This window comes from Mandrillus leucophaeus, unplaced genomic scaffold, assembly GCF_000951045.1.
Source record: "Mandrillus leucophaeus isolate KB7577 unplaced genomic scaffold, Mleu.le_1.0 Scaffold5, whole genome shotgun sequence".
NCBI lineage: Eukaryota > Metazoa > Chordata > Mammalia > Primates > Cercopithecidae > Mandrillus > Mandrillus leucophaeus.
The window spans coordinates 6,425,772-6,445,476 of NW_012105364.1; the positions used below are offsets into that span (position 1 = coordinate 6,425,772).

Consider the following 19,705-nt stretch of genomic DNA (forward strand, 5'->3'; position numbering starts at 1 on the left):
GTGTTAGGTGCTGGTGAACCAAAAATAAATAGGACATTGTCCCTGTCCTCAACGAACTCAGCCTAGTGGTGAGCCATCCATCCTGGAATTGTCCTAGTAAAGGCTAAACAGATAGTGAGAGTGCCAGAGATGGGGCCCTCCAACCCTGAGGTTCCCTAATGGAGAAGGGCCTGGCCTAGCAAGGGCAAGGGAAATAGAAATGAACCCTTATATACAAGAGGTTTTTTGTTTGCTTGTTTGTTTGTTTGTTTCTGAGATGGAGCTTTGCTTTTGTTACCCAGACTGGAGTGCAATGGTGCGAACTTGGCTCACTGCAACCTCCACCTCCTAGGTTCAAGTGATTCTCCTGCCTCAGCCTCCCAAGTAGCTGGGATTACAGGCATGTGCCACCACGCCCGGCTAATTTTTGTATTTTTAGTAGAGATAAGGTTTCACCATGTTGATCAGGCCAGTGTCGAACTCCTGACCTCTGGTGATCCGCCTGCCTCGGCCTCCCAAAGTGCTGGGATTATAGGCATGAGCCACCGTACCCAGCCACAAGACAGATTTTAAAAGTGGAGATAAGTCCTGAGCTTAGTGACCACTTGAATGAATGAAATGAAGAAGGAGCACTCAAAAATTAAAAGGTTTTAATCATGGGAGACTGGGAGAATGAGCTAGAGGCATGGAATGAGGGAAGTCAGTTGAGTTCAAGACATAGGAAGTCTATGTGATGGCAGAACATCTAAAGAGAAAGACCCAAGAGCCTGAAGGAGATACTTGGGAGGGGTTGTTGGCCAGGAGATGGCTGGTGGAGCCATGAGAACAGATAAACTTTTTGAAGAGACGAAAGCAGATTAGACCTCATGGGAGCTCCAGAGTTAGAAAGTGGGTGGAGGAAGGAAGAAAAGGACCTGAGGGACAACACATATTAGAAATGCCACCAATAGCTGCACCCAAGGCCATCGAGTGAGAGCAGCACTGAAGGACTGCTTGTGGCCACATGATGGTGTCACCACAGAAGGCTGACATTCGTCTCCAAGCATCCCATCTCTGCTCATGGGTGCTACTGAACCTTCAGTGTTTCCTGTGTGCAGACACTGTTCTAGGACTGGGGATACAGCAGTGAGCAAAATTAAGTCTGTCATGGTGCTTATATTCTGGTGTGTAGAGGTAAGTGAGACAGCCCAAAAACAAGAAAAAAGCAACATACATAGAATGAGAGGTGGTGACAGGTGCTGTTACCTGAAAAACCAGGGTTTGTTCTCTTAGTAACAAACAATGCAAAACTCAGTTTTTGATCAATAGGAGTTTTATTACTTGGCATATTTAAGAAGGATACTGGGAATGTTCTCTAAAGCAATGTCTCCCCAAGGGAAAGTGACAGGAGGGTTTTATGGGGTGATGGAGAGGGGAGAAGGTGCAAAATCACACGTAGAGGAGGGGTCCCAGTGGCACAGACGACTGAGCCATTATGCCAGCACATAGGTGGCATGTTATGGCAATGAAGCTATAGCTCCTCCTAAGGTGGAGACTTTGACATGGTCAAGAGAAAAGTTGACACAGTTCATCTATAAATTGCCAGGACCTGCAAGGAGCTGGTTCAAACCAACAGGGTGACCACATTCCATGCAGGGTTTGGGGAAGAACAGGCCACAGGGCAGAAGGCTGTGAAACAGGCTGATTGCTCAAGTTGACTGAATTTCTTTTATCCCTGGAGACCCTGATATGGGTTGGATCTGTGTCCCTGCCCTAATTTCATGTCAAATTGTAAACCCCAGTATTGGAGGAAGGGCCTGGTTGGGGGTGATTGGATCATGGGGTGGAGTTCTCATGAATGGTTTAGCGCCATCCTCGCTTGGTACTGTCTAGTGAATGATTTCTCATGACATGTGTTCATTTAAAGTCTCTGGCACCTGCCCTGCCCCTTCCTCCTGCTCCAGCCATGCAAGACATATCAGCTTCCCCTTTGCCTTCCACCATAATTTCCCTGAGGCCTCCCAAGAAGCAGAAGCGGCTATGCTTCCTGTACAGCTGCAGAACTGTGAGCCAATTAAATCTCTTTTCTTTATAAATTACCCAGTCTCAGGTATTTCTTTATAGCAATACAAGAATGGACTAATACAGACCCTCTCTGTTTGCTTACATAAGGAGAAAAATAAGGCAGGAAAGGAGAACAGTGAGTGTTGGGACTAGCAGGAGTAGTGTTGCCATCTCAGAAAAGGTGGCCAGGGAAGCTCATGAGAGGGTGACATATGAGTGAACATCTGATGGTGGTGAACATTCCAGGAAAAGGGAACACCAAGGCAAGGCCCTGAGTTGGGAGTATGTTTGAAATGTTTGAGGAGCAACTGGAAGCCAGTGGGACTGGAGTACAGTAGCAAGGAGAGTAGAGGACATGAGGTCAGAGAGGGAGCAACAGGAATGGGGGAGGGAGAGAGGGACATCACGCAGGGCCTTTAGGCTATTGCAAGGACTTTAGCTTTCGCTATGATGAGTGAGAGGGTATGGAAGACTGACTATTTGCTAAATTGTTTCTTCTTCTTTCTGTGAACCCAGCTAGACTACATTTCCCAGCCTCCCTTGCAGTGTGGCCATATGACTGAGCTTTGATGGAAGGAAGGAGGGTGGAGATGTTGTACACTGCTTCCAGTACTGGCCATACAGACCTGCCATGTGTAATTCTCCGAGCTCATTCTCTTTCTGTGACTAGAAGCTGTGTGTTGCAGATGGCAGAGCCACAAGATGGAAGGATCCTGTGAAACTGCCACTCAGTTTTTGAACCAGGAACACCATTTTTGGACTCTTTGTGAATGAGAAGTAGAACTTCTATTAGCTATTTTATGCCATTGATATATTAGGATTTATCTCTTTCAGAGCTAGCATTGCCTTAACTAATACAGAAGGGAAGCTATTGGAAGGTTTTGAGCAGAGAAGTAACATGATCTAGTATTTTAAAAGGATCACATTAGACTGAAAGGGAGTAAGATTAGGAACCAAGTGCATTTAGGAAGTGTTTGCAACAATCCAGGTGAGTGATGATGATGATGGTTTCGTCCAGATTGGTAGCAGTGGAAGTAGTGAGAATATCAAATTCTGAATATATTTTGAAAGTAGTTTGAAAGGATTTCCTAATGGGTTGGAAATAGGGTGGAGAGAAAGAGAGGAGTTAAGGATGACTCCAAGGTTTTGAGCAAGTAGAAAAATGAGGCTTCCACTTATTAGGATGGAGAAGACTTTAGAGAGATCAAAGTTTTGAGGGATAATTTTTTTTTTTCCGAGACAGAGTCTCGCTCTGTCACCCAGGCTGGAGTGCAGTGGTGTGATCTCAGCTCACTGCAACTTCCACCTCCTGGGTTCAAGTGATTCTTCTGCCTCAGCCTCCTGAGTAGCTGGGATTACAGGCATGCACCACCACACCCAGCTAATTTGAGGGATAATATTGAGAGATTTGTTTTGAGCATATTAGACATTCAAGTAGAGATATCGACTAGGCAGTTGGATATGTATCTCTGGAGTACATAGTGGTCTGGACTAAAGATATAAGTTTAAGAGTATATTTGTAGCATGAAATCCATGTGTTTTGATTACAAGAGATTTAAGGACTGAATCCTGGGAATTTCTGATATTCAGACATGATTGGGGGGTGTTGATGAGAATGAATCAGCAAAGGAACTGAGAAAAAGGCCAATGAGGGAGGAGGAAAGCCAAGAGAGTGTCCTGGAAGCCAAGTGGAGAAAAGGTTCAGGGAGAAAGCATTCTGCTGACAGTGAGGTGGGGCCTGGTTGGCCATGGGCTTTAGCAATGTGGGAATCTTTGACAGGTTTGTTGAGGTAGTGGATGCAAAAACCTGATTGAAGGGCTTCAAGAGACAATGGAGATTTTTAAAAGTTGGATCCCTTTCACGGAGTTTGCTTAAAGGGGTGGAGAAAACTGGAGCAAGGAGGCAGAGGGGCCAAGAGAGGTTTTGTTTTATTTTGTTCTTTTTTTAATGTAAGAAATAAGTATGTTTAGGAGGCATACTAGTATATTCCTTGCTGATGGGAAGGATCTAGAAGTAGAGATCAAACTGATGATGTAGGAAAAAGGAAAAGTTGCTGGTGTGACATCTTTGGGTGAGATGGGATGGGATCTACTACAAAAGGGAAAGAGCTGGACTTTGCTTGGAGACACAGTTCCTCCATAGTAACAAGGAGAGAAGCTAGAGTCAGTGGGTCTGGATCTAGGTAATTGGTAGATTCGATGGTGAGAGCCTGAAATTCTCTTTCAATTGTTACTACGTTCTCAGTGAAATAGGAAGCGGGGTCATCAGGAGGCATCGGCAGTTAGAGGAGAGAGAAGGTGTGAAATAGTCATTCAGCAGAGTAAACAGATTTAGGGGAATGTATGATGATTTCCAGGCAACATCAAGGACCTCCTTGAGCCCATGATGATGACTTTGCAGTGAGACTGGTTAGTATGTCATGTGATCTTCTCCAGAGGGGTTCAGTGGCAAGCTTAGCAGCATCACACAGGCATGGAGCTGGTAGAGAACTGGATTTAGCCAAGGAAGGAAGTGAGAGAGACACAAAGATGTTGAGAATGCATGCCAGGAAGTGATAATAATAATGACTGATCACAGGTAATCTAGGTTACAGGGGAAGGAAATGAGAACATGAAGAGAGGCAGGGACAGTGAAAACATGGTAGAAGCAATAGATTGTAGGATTGGTGGGTCAATGGATTATTGGACTCAGGAAAACACAGGAGATGGTATAGCTAGGGAGTGGAAATAATGGGGTTAGGTGCAGTTATTAATGACAAGCACTAGGGTAAAATCAAGGGAGACAGTGGTTGAGGAGGGTGGAAAAAGTATTATTGGAAGGCAGGGGTTCAGGGAACAGAGATCAAAGTATGGGAAGGATCATCTATGTGGATGTTGAAATTGCTAAGAATTAGGACATAACTCAGTCTTTGAGTAATGGTGATCCAGAAGCTTATGTTTTTAGCCCTCCAACCATTTCAGCCTGAAAACTACTTCAGTGAGGAAAAAGACACTGCTAGCATATCTTAAGTCAAATCAAAATACCCACCCCAGTTGGGGGATGGGCAGCTTTCCTGAAGTACTCAAAGTCTGTTTCTCATTAAATGTGAAATTTTTCTTTTTTTAAGACAGGATCTCACTCTGTCACCCAGGCTGAAGGCAGTGGCACCCTCACTGCTCACTGCAGCCTCGACCTCCTGGGCTCAAGCAATACTCCCATCTCAGCCTCCCTAGTAGCTGGGACCGCAGGCACACACCACCACTCCCAGCTAATTTTTTTGTATTTTTGGCGGAGATGGGTTTTCGCCATGTTTCGCAGGCTGGTCTCAAACTTCTGGGCTCAAGTAGTTCACCTGCCTCAGCCTCCCAAAGTGTTGAGATGACAGGCATGAGCTACTGCTCCTGACAGTATTGCACATTTTAAACAAAGAGGCCAGTCCATAGACCATCTGACAAACACTCCTTCATGACTCCCTTCATCTATAATTGGTAAACCTCTGATTAACCTATATGTTGAGCCTATATCTCCTATCTCTGGAATCTCTAATTTAAAAAGTACTAACAAGCTATGTCGACATTTCAAGGGAGTGTTATAGAAAAAAGAAGTTGAGCCAGTGTTTGCGGCACGGAGATAATAGCAAACTTAGGGAATTTGAACACAAAAGAGAAATTCACCCTTCCTTACACACCTTGTGTTACTACCTCCCGTAGGAACCTTTCTGCACCTCAAACCCAAACCTCTATTCAGAACAATAGGGCTAGCAAGTCCAAGTTAGGGAACAGACCAACGATGAAGGAATAAAGCTTTAATCAGAAGAGAGGAACTAGCAAGAAAAACAGACAGAAAGGGAGATGGAAGGTGTCTGGCAGTTCATATTTGTCCAGAATGGTCTGAGCAGGGAAGAAAACATATTTCTTTTTTTTGTTTGTTTGTTTATGGCTTTACTTTCAAGTTTTAAATTAGATAAATAGAAGCTTGGTGAGCATCTCTCAGGGGTGTGTCCCTTCTCTTGTCCTCCTTATCTCGTCTGCCAAGTCTCTTCTGTTTCTTGTTACTGCTTCTCTTTGTGTCTGTCATCTGCTTTGACTTTCTCCCGCCACCTTTCTCGTCACCTCCATTTTGCTTTCTTCCACTTCTCTGGTCCTACTTCGCTTTCACTCCTTTCCTCCATCTCTTGGACCCGGCCATTCTGAGAGCACATCTTGCTAGGCCAGCTCTGGCAGCGGCATGGAGGTAGCGTATGCCGAGGTGCAGTGGTGAGGACGTGGTTATGTACAGCTGGAAAGGCTCTGCTGTCACTGTGAGGTGACTATTTTTCCTTAGTTGCAGTTTTCTCCTCCTCTCCATCCTGATAACCCGTCAGAAGCTGAACGCTGCAAAGTGGTATTGATGAGGCTTGCATAGATTCTCCCCATTGTGGAAGGATGGCTCAAATAGAATTTCCTGTGAGCGTAGGAGAGAAAAGTGTTTGATAGGATATAAATTACCTGAAAAGCTCTTTTGTGAGCACATAGATACTTATGCTAATTTTAAAAAATGGTCAACTATCTATAATAGTATCTTATAAGAGTTGGTGGTGGCTGGGCCCAGTGGCTCACACCTGTAATCCTAGCACTTTGGGAGGCCAAGGCGAGCAGATCACCTGAGGTCGGGAATTCAAGACAAGGCTGGCCAACATGGTGAAACTCTGTCTCTACTAAAAGTACAAAAATTAGCTGGGTGTGGTGGTGCATGCCTTTAATTCCAGCTACTCAGGAGACTGAGGCAGGAAGATCACTTGAACCTGGGAGGCAGAGGTTGCAGTGAGCTGAGATCATGCCTTTGCACTCCAGCCTGGGTGACAGAGTGAGACTCTGTCTCAGAAAAAAAAAAGTTGGTGGTTTATTAATGATATTTTACTTTAGAAAACAGAAATCACCCCTCCCTTTTAAGGAAATCTATCTCTGGTCAGACAGAGGCACGTAGGAAGTACTTCACAAATGTTTATTAAATGAATGTGTGGATAGACAAATGGGCCTTGAGCATGGAGAGAGAAGGACTGGGACGTTAGGGAGGTCTGACCCCATCCCAGACCCCTTAGCCTACTTCCTTTTCACTCTCTGCACCCCAACCCAAGCAGTAAGAAGGCTCATCAAGAGCTCCAGGAAAGGAAAAGAGAGGAAAGACCACATGGGGACTCTGCAGAGGAGACCCCTTACACCTCGCACACAGCAAGAGAAAGGAGCTGTAGCATCAACAGCATCTGGGGGAACTCTGGGGGCCCTGGAGGTGCCACGCATCAGGGTTTTGCTCAGCCCAGTTGGGAAAAGAGGGCTGAGGTCTCTGTGGCTGGCATCCCTCGACCATACCACACAGCTTTCTAGAATCACTCTCAGGACCCCAGGACCTGACCCAGCCCTGAGGCTGAATACCAGGGCTGCCCCACAATGGCAGGGGATTCCTCCCATTGCTGTACCTATTGGTGGGGCCAGCTGTGGCCCAGTGGAGGCTGCCAGAGTGCTGAGGAGTGACAGGGGCTGCAGGCCGGAGGGGTTCTCTCTTTCCCACTCTCCATACGTGAATGAAGCTCTCCAACGTAGGTCACGGGTGCAAGGGATGCTGTCTTCACGGGAAGAATCTCTCCCTAGATCAAGTAAAGAAATGCATTTGTTTGTATGCTGGTTCACAGAGCACTCACAGGTAACAGTCGACATTTGGGGGGTGCTTATGATATGTGCCAGGCACCATTCCAAACAATTACATGCATTCATGGTCCTTTAATCCTCACCTCTGTAAGGACAGAGAGGATGAGTAATTTACCAATGGTCACACAAGGAGAGGCAGAGTCAGAATTCCAAGCCGGGCAGCCTGGCTCCAGAGTCCACGTTCTTACCACTATATCACATGAACAAGAAGCACCAGTAAAAGGAGAGACCTAATATGATTCAGATGGGTTAACTGAGTGAATTTCCCCCAGGAGATTCATCTAGCTGAACTAGCAATGGCCTCGAACCTCAGAAGACCTTAAGCCAGAGCCTTTTCTTGGTCCACTTGGGCCCGGCTTTTCAAAGGATGGCCTGCAGCCCAGCACCTTGGGCATTACCTGGAAGCATGTTAGAATCGCAGTCTCAAGCCCGCTAGACCCAAGAAATTCAAATCTACCTTTTAACAAGATCTATGGGGGACTGTTTGGACATTAAACTTTGAGAAGCACTGCCATAATAGGCCACACCACCTGCTGGTGGGGAGTGCAAAGAGTCAGCCACACAGGTGCTGTTGGGCCTCTGGTTTTTCCAATTGTAAGTCTCTCTTATTTATCCAAAAGTTCCAAGAGGCTGGGGTATAACAGTCTTTAAACTGAGAGAGTATGCTACCTCGCCCAATGAGAAAAGAGGGCCTGGAGGCTACATGGGATGGTTAATTTCAATTCAATTTCAGCCTAGGAACATCTTGGGCGTGGTAGGCCCCATGATGCCAGATACCCTGTGACCCTAAAATTCTGTTTTCTCAAGTCCCAGAAATGTTTGAAATAATCCTCACGTCTGTTTTTTTCAAGCCTAATGCCATGGGGTATGTTTTGAGTGTGTATGTTTATACATATGTGTGTTTGAATGTATGTTTAAATGCAGAGAAATTAATCACCATCATGTCATTAGTCGCATAACATGAGAAAACATTCTTAGACTTGGACAAAATGTGAGGCAGCCACAGCTGTGCTCACCATTTAGAACAGGGGCTGTGAGCTGGCAGCCTCCAGGCTGAATGTGGTCTGCAGATATGTTTTGTTTGCCCACTAAGTATTAGCCAATACTATGCTTTAATATTTTATAGGAAGGTAGTATGCCACATATGTCCAGATCTTTTGGCTTCTCTTGAAAAACTAGAATATTTGGCCTGGATTCCGGCATGGCAACAATTAATGGAAGTCTTAATTGAAGCTTTCACTTTCTCATTGCCACTATCCCCACCGCTCCCTGCTGTCTTCTCAGTTTTGACACCAAGTGTCAGCTGCCAGCAGTTGTTTTACTTATAATAGAATTTAGAGAAAAGTTAACCTTTTCTTACATCCATGTCACCCAGCCCTTTATCCACTTTTTTTTTTTAAGTCTGAGTCTCAGTCTGTCACCAGGCTGGAGTGCAGTGGCGCGATCTTGGCTTACCTCGACCTCCACTTCCCCAGGTTCAAGTGATTCTCCCGCCTCAGCCCCCCGAGTAGCTGGGACTACAGGTACACACCACCATACCCAGCTAATTTTTGTATTTTTAGTAGAGATGGGGTTTCACCATGTTGGCTAGGCTGGTCTCGAACTCCTGACGTCATGATCTGCCCGCCTTGGCCTCCCAAAGTGCTGGGATTACAGGCATGAGCCACTGTACCTGGCCCCTTTAACCCGTTTATATCACCTGCAGACCTATACATTTGTAATCCCTGATTTAGACGAAAGTTAGCAGAGTTCCCCTGGGACCTACAGTCTTCTCTAAATTTATAAATATGATATTCTGGTTGCCCACTGAACCAACGTGAAGGAATAATTTATTAGTGGCATGGTATATGGGTATTTATTGCCTCCCATTGTGTTCTCAGCCCTCTGCTTCATGCTGTGGACAACTGAGAAGCATGAAAACAATTTAGTATTCACTGAAGAAATATCCCTGAAACCTATAAAACAACTAGGGAATAACGAAAGAGATGTTATGACCAAGGAAGGATTAGCCTGGCAGGAAGGTGTTGTGTGAAGGGTAGGATTTAGTAGGATAGGCAGGATTTAGAGTGAAGCATTGGGGAAAGGAAGTGGATGGGGGATGAAGGAGGCATGGGATAGCTAAGGTTTGCTGGAGCAAAAGATTTGGTCTGGAGAAGATGATTAGGCAGAGGGCTGCTATTAGAGGAACAGTGAGTGAGCAGGTGAGATGGGTGAGATGGGGGAAGATTGTGCAGGGCCATGCATGGCAAACTGAGTGGATTTGGGGTGAATAGAAGCTGGAAATAGGGAACAGGCTGCTTTTTCCAGAATGTGTCATGCTGCCTCATGCAGACTGTTTCTTCTTCCTGGAATGCCCTGCCTTATCTGTTTCAGCCAGCTCACTTGCACTCATTGTCTATGACTCAGTTCAGAAACCATGCCTCCCAGGCCAACTTCTTGGCAGGAATGAGGGACCCCCGTCTTTGTGCTCCTTTGGCACCCTAGGCATAAGCTTTGAATGTTGCCTGGAAGGAGACGTTTTGTAATTCGGGGATTTCCCCATCTGACACTACCAAATTATAAACTTCTTGAGGGACCATGGGGTCTTTCTACATGGTGACCCTAAAGCCCATCACAGTAATTGGGACTTACACAGTATTCAGTGCATGGTTTTGAATGAATAAATGGATAAATGAACTTGTGGAAGAGTGCTGCAGGCTTGAGATGAGAAGGGCTGGGCTAGTGTAGGGTCTGTGGGTGTAGAAATGAAGTAAAGAATAGAAGACAAATTGCAAAGAAAGAAGTTGGTTAGGACTTGGTGCCAACTTGATTGTGGTGGCCAGAGAGCCTAAAGGAATTCAAACTAAGGCATGGAAAGACAATGTCAATACTGACAGCACCAGGACAACCAGGATGGGGGCTGGAGGGGATCTTATTCTTATATCCAGAGTAGAAAGCTCTTTGAGGTATGGTACCCTGTGCCCTCCCTTACCTGAGCTGTTCTTGTTGGTCTCCACCTTTTTGCTGCTCCTGAAACTCGAGCCATTTCAGGATCAAGGAAATGAAAGTTGAAAGTAAAGGAAAAGAACATTAAATTTGTATTTCAGATCTTGTTCAAAAGTTCCTGATGCAAAGCTTTAGAGACAGATATAAATATGAAAAAGGCCAGCTGTGGCTATATTGGATGGGTGTGACGCATATTAAAGTTCCAGAAAAAAAAATCAGGAAGGGGGAGGTGGAATGGGGTGGGAGGTGGGGAGCAGAGCCCATGCTGCTGATTTTGCTGAGGAGGAGGGGGTGACGCCATCTGTTCAGTTCTGCATCTCAGCCACTTATTTTATTTGCTGTTAAGTTGCATGTTGTTGCCAGTATGCAAAAACTGGTAATAATTGCAACCAGACTAGAACCAGCCCAAATGAGAGAAAAATCATCACTCAGGGACTCCATTCTGGGAAACTGAAGAGAAGGCGCTAAATGTCTGTACAAAGCAATTATCAAGATAGCAGTGAAGCAAAAACGAATCCCTTCCTCCCCTCGTTTCTTACATCCTTCTGATCTGCCCAGACTAGGTTGCCATAGCTCCCTAACTCGTTTTTCCACATCTCTCCTTCCCTTCAAATTAACTGTCAGGCAACAGCTAGCATGACCTTTTCAAAATGTAAATTGGATCACGTCACTTCCCTGTTTAAAATGCTGCTAAGGCTTCCATGACACTGGAATTCTAAATTTCTTCGCATGGCTTCCCAGGCCCTGCCTGGCTCAGTCCCTGCCCTCTTCTACTTATTCTCTTCCACCACTACCTGCTCTTCCACACTGGCCTTCCACCAAGCTTCTTTCTTTGCAGAAGCCTCAGCCTTGCACCTGCCCATTCCCTTAATCTGCCTGGCCCTTCTTCACCCTTTCTTTAGCTGTCTACTGCCTATTTTCTACTTCAGATCTTAGCCTCCTCTCAACTTCTAGAAATATTAAAAGCTGTCTGTGCCAGAGAGTGCCAGTAGGCCCCCAGTGACCCTTTTTGCCTTCTCCCTGGGGGGCACAGTACCTAATTTTGTGTTGTGTACATGGCTATGCAAAATGAGGAATGCATTTCCCAGCCTCCCTTGCAGCTGAGTGAGGTCATGTGACTGAGTGTGACCAATGAGGTATAAACAGAAGCTGTTCTTTAAATAGTAATTTAAAAATCAGTGATTTGGCCAGGCACAGTGGCTCAATCCCATAATACCAGCACTTTGGGAGGTGAGTGGACACATGAGGCCAGGAGTTCAAGACCAGCCTGGCCAACATGAAGAAACCCCATCTCTAATAAAAATACAAAAATTAGCCAGGCGTGATAGTGAGTGCCTATAACCCCAGCTACACTGGAGGTTAAGGCATAAGAATCACTTGAACCCGAGAGGCAGAGGTTGCAGTGAGCTGAGATTGTGCCATTGCACTCCAGCCTGGGAGACAGAGTGAGACTCTGTCTCAAAAAAGAAGAAAGGAAAGAAGGAAGGAAGGAAGGAAGGAAGGAAGGAAGGAAGGAAGGAAGGAAGAGTCAGCGATTTGATATTTTGAGACAGCCAAAAAGTAGTTTCAAACTATCTTGCTCTATTAGAGTCCAGTGCCCTCTAGCTCAGCAATATAACATCTCATCGAGCAGTTCCTTCATTACAGAGCTCTGTATGATATATGGAGTGACAATCTCTAGGATATATTCTTTATACTGGGAAACAGATCAGTCTTTCTCTTGTGTTAATAGTTTTCTACCTCCAGCCAAGTTAGAATTAATAATACAAGTTAATACTTATTGAGAGCTTTCTTATAATTTGCCTCTAAATCTGCTGAGGAGCAGTCTAAGTGCTTGATGCATATGAGCTCATTTGATCCTGACATCTGGATGAGGTTGGCACTATTTTCATTTCCATATTACAGATCTGAAAACTGAGCCCCTAAGTTTCGATATGCTCAAGGGTGCAGTCAGAGCAGTGACTTGGGCCCACGTCTATGTGAGCTCTTCGCTGCTATAAGTGCTTGCCTCCTCTGAGCTGTACTGGTTTTCAGTTTATTATCAGTGCTCAGAAAGAAAGGGAATTTGTTCTGCCTCTGAACTGCTGGTCCAACTGGTTCCTGTTGTGACAAAATTCTCCTCTCTAATACCTCATTTTTCTCTCCTGGTAACATTTACTAATTTATTTCTGTCCTCCCCTTTCTATTAAACCATAAGTAACAGGCACTAGGACCCTGGATCCCACTTTATCTGGGACTGAATATTCTGTGGTACCCTCTGGTCTAAGTACGCTCAACTCATGTTTCTTTTAAACCAACCGGTTTTATACCAAGACTTAATGCTAAGTCATCCGTACATACAGCAGCATTGCCTCAGCCATGAAGAAGACAGATCTGTAGCATGGAGCTTTCCAGAACAGACTCTATATTAAGAAAACGACCACAGAAGCGCCATAAAGTCCAACCAGAGACCTTGGGTGAGTAGGTAAGTAAATCCAATAAGTCGACAATGTTTTGAACTATGGTTTTGGTTATTTCCCTGTAGGACTAGAAACTGGATTAGAAATAAGGTTTTACGTGACTGGGCATGGTGGCTCACACCTGTAGTCCTGACACTTTGGGAGGCCGAGGCAGGTGGATCACTTGAGGTCAGGAATTCGAGATCAGCCTGGCCAGCACGGTGAAACCCTGTCTCTACTAAAAATACAATAATTAGCCAGGTGTGGTGATGTGCGTCTGTAATCCCAGCTACTTGGGAGGCTGAGGCAGGAGAATCGCATCACCCCAGGAGGCAGAGGTTGCAGTGAGCTGAGACTGTGCCACTGCACTCCAGCCTGGGTGACAGAGTGAGACTCTTGTCTCAAATATACAAACGAACAACAACAAAAAAAGAAATTAGGTTTTGCTTTTTCACCTGTATACCTAACTTATCCTCATTGTTGGAGAGTTTCGTTTCATTTTTTATAGTAGTCCTCCTCTGGAGTCAAGCCCACCATGCTTGCTGTGTGGAGAAGGAGAACAAGGCAAGGAGAGCTGGAGGAAGGTTGTCCTGAATCAAGGATAAAGACTGAACAGTGACTGGGCACGGTGGCTCATGCCTGGAATCCCAGCACTTTGGGAGGCCGAGGTGGGCAGCTCACCTGAGGTCAGGAGTTTGAGACCAGCCTGGCCAACATGGTGAAACCGCATCTCTACTAAAAATACAAAAATTAGTTGGGGGCATGGTGGCACATGCCTGTAGTCACAGCTACTCGGGAGGCTGAGGCGGGAGAATCGTTTGAACCCTGGGTGACGGAGTAAGAGTCTGTCTCAAAAAGGAAAAAAAAAAAAGACTGGATAGTGAGTGGCAGTATATCAAGGCCAGGCTGGTCTTGAATTCCTGACCTCAAGCGATTCACCTGCCTCGGCCTCCCAAAGTGCCGGGATTACAGGCGTGAGCCACCATGCCTGGTCACGTAAAACCCTGTGCTCATTAACCAAGATGTTTGGTTTCTGGATCTCACAGCCCAGACCATCTGGGTTGCAGGAAGGAATGTCAGAGGCTGGCCTGATTTAAGTCACGTACCTCAACTGGTTCTGCTGGTGTAAGTCGGCAAAAATCTGAGAGAGGGCTTCACTCTCCCCCTTGGCCATTAGTTGAATGAGACTCTCGCTGGGCTGGGAGGCTTGGAGTTTCTTCTGTACTAACTATATGAAGAAAAAAAGCAGAACCAGGTGGTTAAGGCCTTGGGGTCTTCACATTTTCGTAATATCATGGTTCAGACTCTAAAGTGTTAGAACTCAAAAATTTCCAAAGTGCAGCCACACCAGCTGCTCACAGAGGCAATTCTGAGGCCATATTTTTTGGTTTACACTCCTTGTACAGGTAAAAATGTCCTTTTGTGCCTTAAGAATAATATCTTCGTTACATACTTTTAACATAACTTAGCAGATACTTATTCCTATTAATATACCTTAATATAATGTATGAATAGCCTATTAATATAAGCCTTAATAAAGTTTATGCTGTTTGGTTTTATACTTAAATGTAGGGGAATCATATATTTGTTATAGAAATTTAGTGGGATTTTTCTTTTGAGACAGAGTTTCACTCTTATGCCCAGGCTGGAGTGCAGTGGCGTGATCTCGGCTCACTGCGACCTCTGCCTCCTGGGTTCAAGCCATTCTCCTGCCTCAGCCTCCCGAGTAGCTGGGACTATAGGCGCCTGCCACCTCGCCCGGCTATTTTTTTGTATTTTTTAGTAGAGACGGGGTTTCATCGTGTTAGCCAGGATGGTCTCAATCTCGTGACCTTGTGATCCTCCCGTCTCGGCCTCCCAAAGTGCTGGGATTACAGGCTTGAGCCACCGTGCCTGGCCTAATTTTTGTATTTTTAGTAGAGATAGGGTTTCACCATGTTGGCCAGGCTGGTCTTGATCTCCTGACCTTGTGATCTGCCCACCTTGGCCTCCCAAAGTGCTGGGATTACAGGCGTGAGCCACCACACCCAGCCTAATTAGTGTTTTAAAATTTAATTTCTCTAAGATATATCCTATATATCCTATAATGTGCTGCTTCTTACATCGGGGCAAAATTAGTTTCTTTACTGCTGCTTGTGATACTCAAAAGTGTTCCAGTTGTGCTGTCCATGTCCATAGCCGCTCATTCATTTCATATTTATTGAATGCCAACTAGGTGCCAGGTACTAGAGATATAGCCATACACAAGACAGATAAAACCCCCTACTTTCATGGAGTTTCTGTTGTAGCTGAAGTCAGACTTACATTCATCATGTTCTGGGGCAAAAAGGCCCAGGTATCTTCACTGGTGAATTCTATCAAATATTTAAAGAAGAAGTAATAGCAATGCTTCATGAATTCTTTCAGAAAATAGAGGAGGCAATCCTTTTCAACTTCTTCAATGAGGCTAATATTAACTTGATACCAAAGCTAGGGTATCACAAAGATATCACAAGAAAATTGCAGACCAATATCTCTCATGAGCATAGATGCAAAATTCCTCAACATAATGTGAGCAAGCTGAATCTAGTAACATATGAAAAAGAAATATATGCACTGTGACCAGGCAGATTTTATTGCAGGAACACAAAGTTGGTTTAACATTAAAAAAATCAATTAATGTTATATACTATATTAACAAAATAAAGGACAAACCACATAATCATCTTAATAGATGCAGAGACAGCATTTAACAAAATCTAATACCCATTTATGATGAAAGAAAACAAAAGAAAGAAAACCTTTTCAATAAACTAAGAATAAAGGGAACTTCCTCAACCAGAGTAAGGGCATCTACAAATATTCATAATAAGCATCATACTTAATAGCAAAAAACTGAATGTTTTTTTCCTAAGATCAGGAACAAGACAAGGATGTCTGCTCTTGTTTCTCCTATTAAACGTGTACTGGAGGTTCTAGCTAGTGCAATAGAGCAATAAACAAACCTAGATTGGAAATGAAGATGTGAAAGTGTCCTTATTGCAGATGGCATGAGAGTGTGTGTGTGTGTGTGTGTGTGTGTGTGTGTGTGGTGTGTAGGTAGAAAATCCCAAGGAATCCATAAAACTGCTATAATGTATAATGAAGTTAATATTTAAAAACCAATTGTATTTCTAATACTATCAATGAATGACCCCAAAATGAAATTAACAAAACACAAACATTTCTGTTCACAACAGCATCAACAACAATAAAATACTTAGGAAAACGTTGAATAAAATAAGTGCAGAACTTGCAGAACTTGTCTACTAAAAACTACAAAATAGGCCGAGCATGTGGCTCACACCTGTAATCCTGGCACTTTGGGAGGCTGAGGCAGGAGAATTGCTTGAGCCCAGGAGTTCAAGACCAACCTAGGCAATACAGCGAGACCTCATCTCTATTAAAAACAAAACAAAAGCTACAAAACATTGCTAAGAGAAACTAAAGTATTGAATAAATGAAAAGACATTCCATATTCAGATATTGGAAGACTCAATATTATCAGATGGCACTTCTCCCCAAAGTGATGTATAAATTCAACATGTGCTTATCAAAATTCTAACAGGTTTTTTTGTGAAATTAACAAACTGATTCTAAAATTTATATTAAAATGCAACAGATCTAGAATAGCCAACACAGCTTGAAAAAGAACAAAATTGGAAGACTTATATCACCCATTTTCAAACTTAATATAAAGCTACATTAACCAAGACGTTGTTGTATTGACACAGAATAGACAAATAAATCAACAGAATGGAACTGATAATTCAGAAATAAATCCTTATATTGATAGTAAGTTGATTTTTGATGAAGGTGCTAAGACAATTCAGTGTGGGAAGGAATAGTCTTTTCAACAAATGGTGCTAGGCTAATTACATATCCACATACACAGAAAAAGTACTTAGATCGTTACCTCATTCCATACATAAATATTAACTTAAAATGGATCGTAGACCTAGATGTAAGAGCTGAATCTATAAAACTCCTGAAGTAAAACATAGGATAAATCTTTGTGACTTTGGAATGAACAAAGAGTTCTTAGATATGCATAGAAAACCTGATCCATAAAAGAAAAAGTTTCATGCCTGTAATCCTAGCACTTTGGGAGGCTGAGGCGGGTGGATCACTTGAGGTCAGGAGTTTGAGACCAGCCTGGCCAACATGGTGAAACCCTGTCTCTACCAAAAAATACAAAAATTAGTTGAGTGTGGTAGCGCATGCCTGTAATCCCAGCTACTTGGGAGGCTGAGGTGGGAGAATCACTTGAACCCAGGAGGTGGAGGTTGCAATGAGTCGAGATTGTGCCATTTCACTCCAGCCTGGGCAACAGAGCGAGACTGTCTCAAAAAAAGAAGAAAAAAGTTGACAATTGCACTTCATCAAAATTAAAAACTTTTGCTCCTCAAAAACATCATTAAGAAAATGAAAGGCAATTCATAGACTGAGAGAAAATATTTTCAAATCATATATCTGATGAACAACTTGTATCCAGAATATACAAAGAATTCTTACAATGCAACAAGAAGAAAAAACCCAATTGAAAAATGGTCAACGCTGGGCACAGTGCCTCACGCCTGTAATCCCAGCACTTCGGTGGGCCAAGGTGGGTGGATCACCCGGGGTCAGGAGTTCCAGACCAGCCTGGCTAACATGGCAAAACCCCATCTCTATTAAAAATACAAAAATTGGCCAGGCGCGGTGGTGCGCGCCTGTAATGCCAGCTAGTTGGGAGGCTGAGGCAGGAGAATCACTTGAGCCTGGGAGGCAGAGGTTGCAGTGAGCCAAGATCGCGCCACTGCACTTCAGCCAGGGCGACAGAGTGAGACTCCATCTCAAAAAAAAAAAGCAGAACAAAACAAAAAGAAACTACAAATACTCTGTGACTCTGCCCTGGAGTTGGCCCCATGCTACAATATGGATGAAACTGAAAAATGTTATGCTAAGTGAAAGAAGCCAGACACAAAAGACTATATGTTGTAAGATTCCATTTATATGAAATGCCAAAGATGAATGTGTAGAGACTAAAAACAGATAATGGTTGCCTAGAGCTGGGAGTAGGAACAGGGAATGACTGCAAATGGGCGAGGGGGAATTTTTTAGGGTAATGGAAATGTTCTGGAACTGGATTGTGGTGATGGTTACATGACTCTATACATCTACTGAAAGTGTTGAAACTGTTTCAACATAATCTACAATAAAATCCACAATGGTAGATTTTAGAAAACAATAAACAATTTACATAAAATTGTTTATATAAAATATATATAAAAACAAAAAACAATTATAAAATAAGAAAATCCCCCATAGTGGATTTTATGGTTCTAAATGCTATTCAATAAAGCTGTTTAGAAAAGGCCTCGAGCTGAGATCACCTTCATTGGGTGCTCACATACCAGCTGGGTTAAGCTCTACCTCACTGCTCTGGCCTTGGCTGGAGGTTAGCAATGGTGATTACTTACCTTTGAATCTCCTGAGGGGCTGCAGCAGTTCTTGGGTACCAGGCAGTGAGTGACAAGAATCCTAGGATCTTTGGTGGTGATGGACAGCCCCTTTTGCAGAATTTGAACCAGTCGGATCCAGAAGTGAAAGACAGTCTCAGGATGGTCAGGGTGGAGCTTTAGGTAATAAATCTTCTCGGTGACTGTTCTCAACTGCAGGATGCGTTGATGGTGGTCACATACCTGGAGCTCCACAAACTTCAATGGGAGAATCCTGAAGCCACCAGGGAAGACACACATTGACAACCCTATTGCATCCAATCTGACCCTGTCTTCATTAAAATGAGAAAGGTCTTCTTTAGAACTAAGGCTTTTGGAGGTAGGAAAGAGGGTGCTTTAGCACAGTGCTGTTCAAATGTTGGGGAGACCAAATACACCGGCTGAGTTTGTTTAAAATGCAGACACCTGAAGACACCACTAAAGATTCAGATTCAGTAGGAATTGGGTGTGGCCCTGGAACTTGCATTGTAACTTCCACCCACCCTGCCATGATTCTTGTGTGCCCTAGACCCTATTTGAGAGAGACAGCCTAGGAGGTAAGGTGGCTGGAGTCATAAGATTTTGGAATTTCTTTCTTTCTTTTTTCTTTTCTTTTTTTTTCAGACAGAGTTTTGCTCTTGTTGCCCAGGCTGGAGTGCAATGGCACGATCTTGACTCACTGCAACCTCCACCTCCCGGGTTCAAATGATTCTCCTGCCTCAGCCTTCTGAGTAGCTGGGATTACAGTCATGTGCCACCAGGCCCGTCTGATTTTTTATTTTTAGTAGAGATGGAGTTTCATCATGTTGGTCAGGCTGGTCTCGAACTCCTGACCTTAGGTGATCCACCCATCTCTGCCTCCCAAAGTGCTGGGATTACAGGCGTGAGCCACCGCACCCAGCTGAAATTTCTTTCTTGAAAGCACCAAAGGAGCTTGCCCCACTGTCTGGCTTGTTCATTTATTGAGTTTAATGCCACAGTTAGTCTTCCCAAGGGAGTTAAAGTTCAAGGATCTGGCTTTGGATCTAATATTAGTCAGCTGGGACTGGGCAGTACTTGCTACAGGTACACCAAGAACATCATGAAGAGGTGTATCAC

General features: G+C 44.0%; 1 protein-coding gene across 2 annotated transcripts in view; it reads right to left on the reverse strand.

The window, feature by feature from the left end:
• Positions 1-5,792: 5,792 nt before the first annotated feature.
• FAM71F1 (family with sequence similarity 71, member F1) overlaps positions 5,793-19,705 on the reverse strand; it is a 24,587-nt gene continuing 10,674 nt past the window's right edge. The window contains exons 5-7 of one of the 2 annotated variants that reach the window (XM_011995913.1): positions 10,658-10,695; positions 7,458-7,625; positions 5,793-6,445 (exon numbers count right to left, since the gene is read on the reverse strand). In XM_011995913.1, the coding sequence (XP_011851303.1) occupies positions 6,432-6,445; positions 7,458-7,625; positions 10,658-10,695 (220 nt within the window). In that variant the 3' untranslated portion in view covers positions 5,793-6,431. Of the gene's footprint in view, positions 6,446-7,457; positions 7,626-10,657; positions 10,702-19,705 lie in introns of both variants that reach the window. The other variant, XM_011995912.1, reaches the window with a different exon arrangement.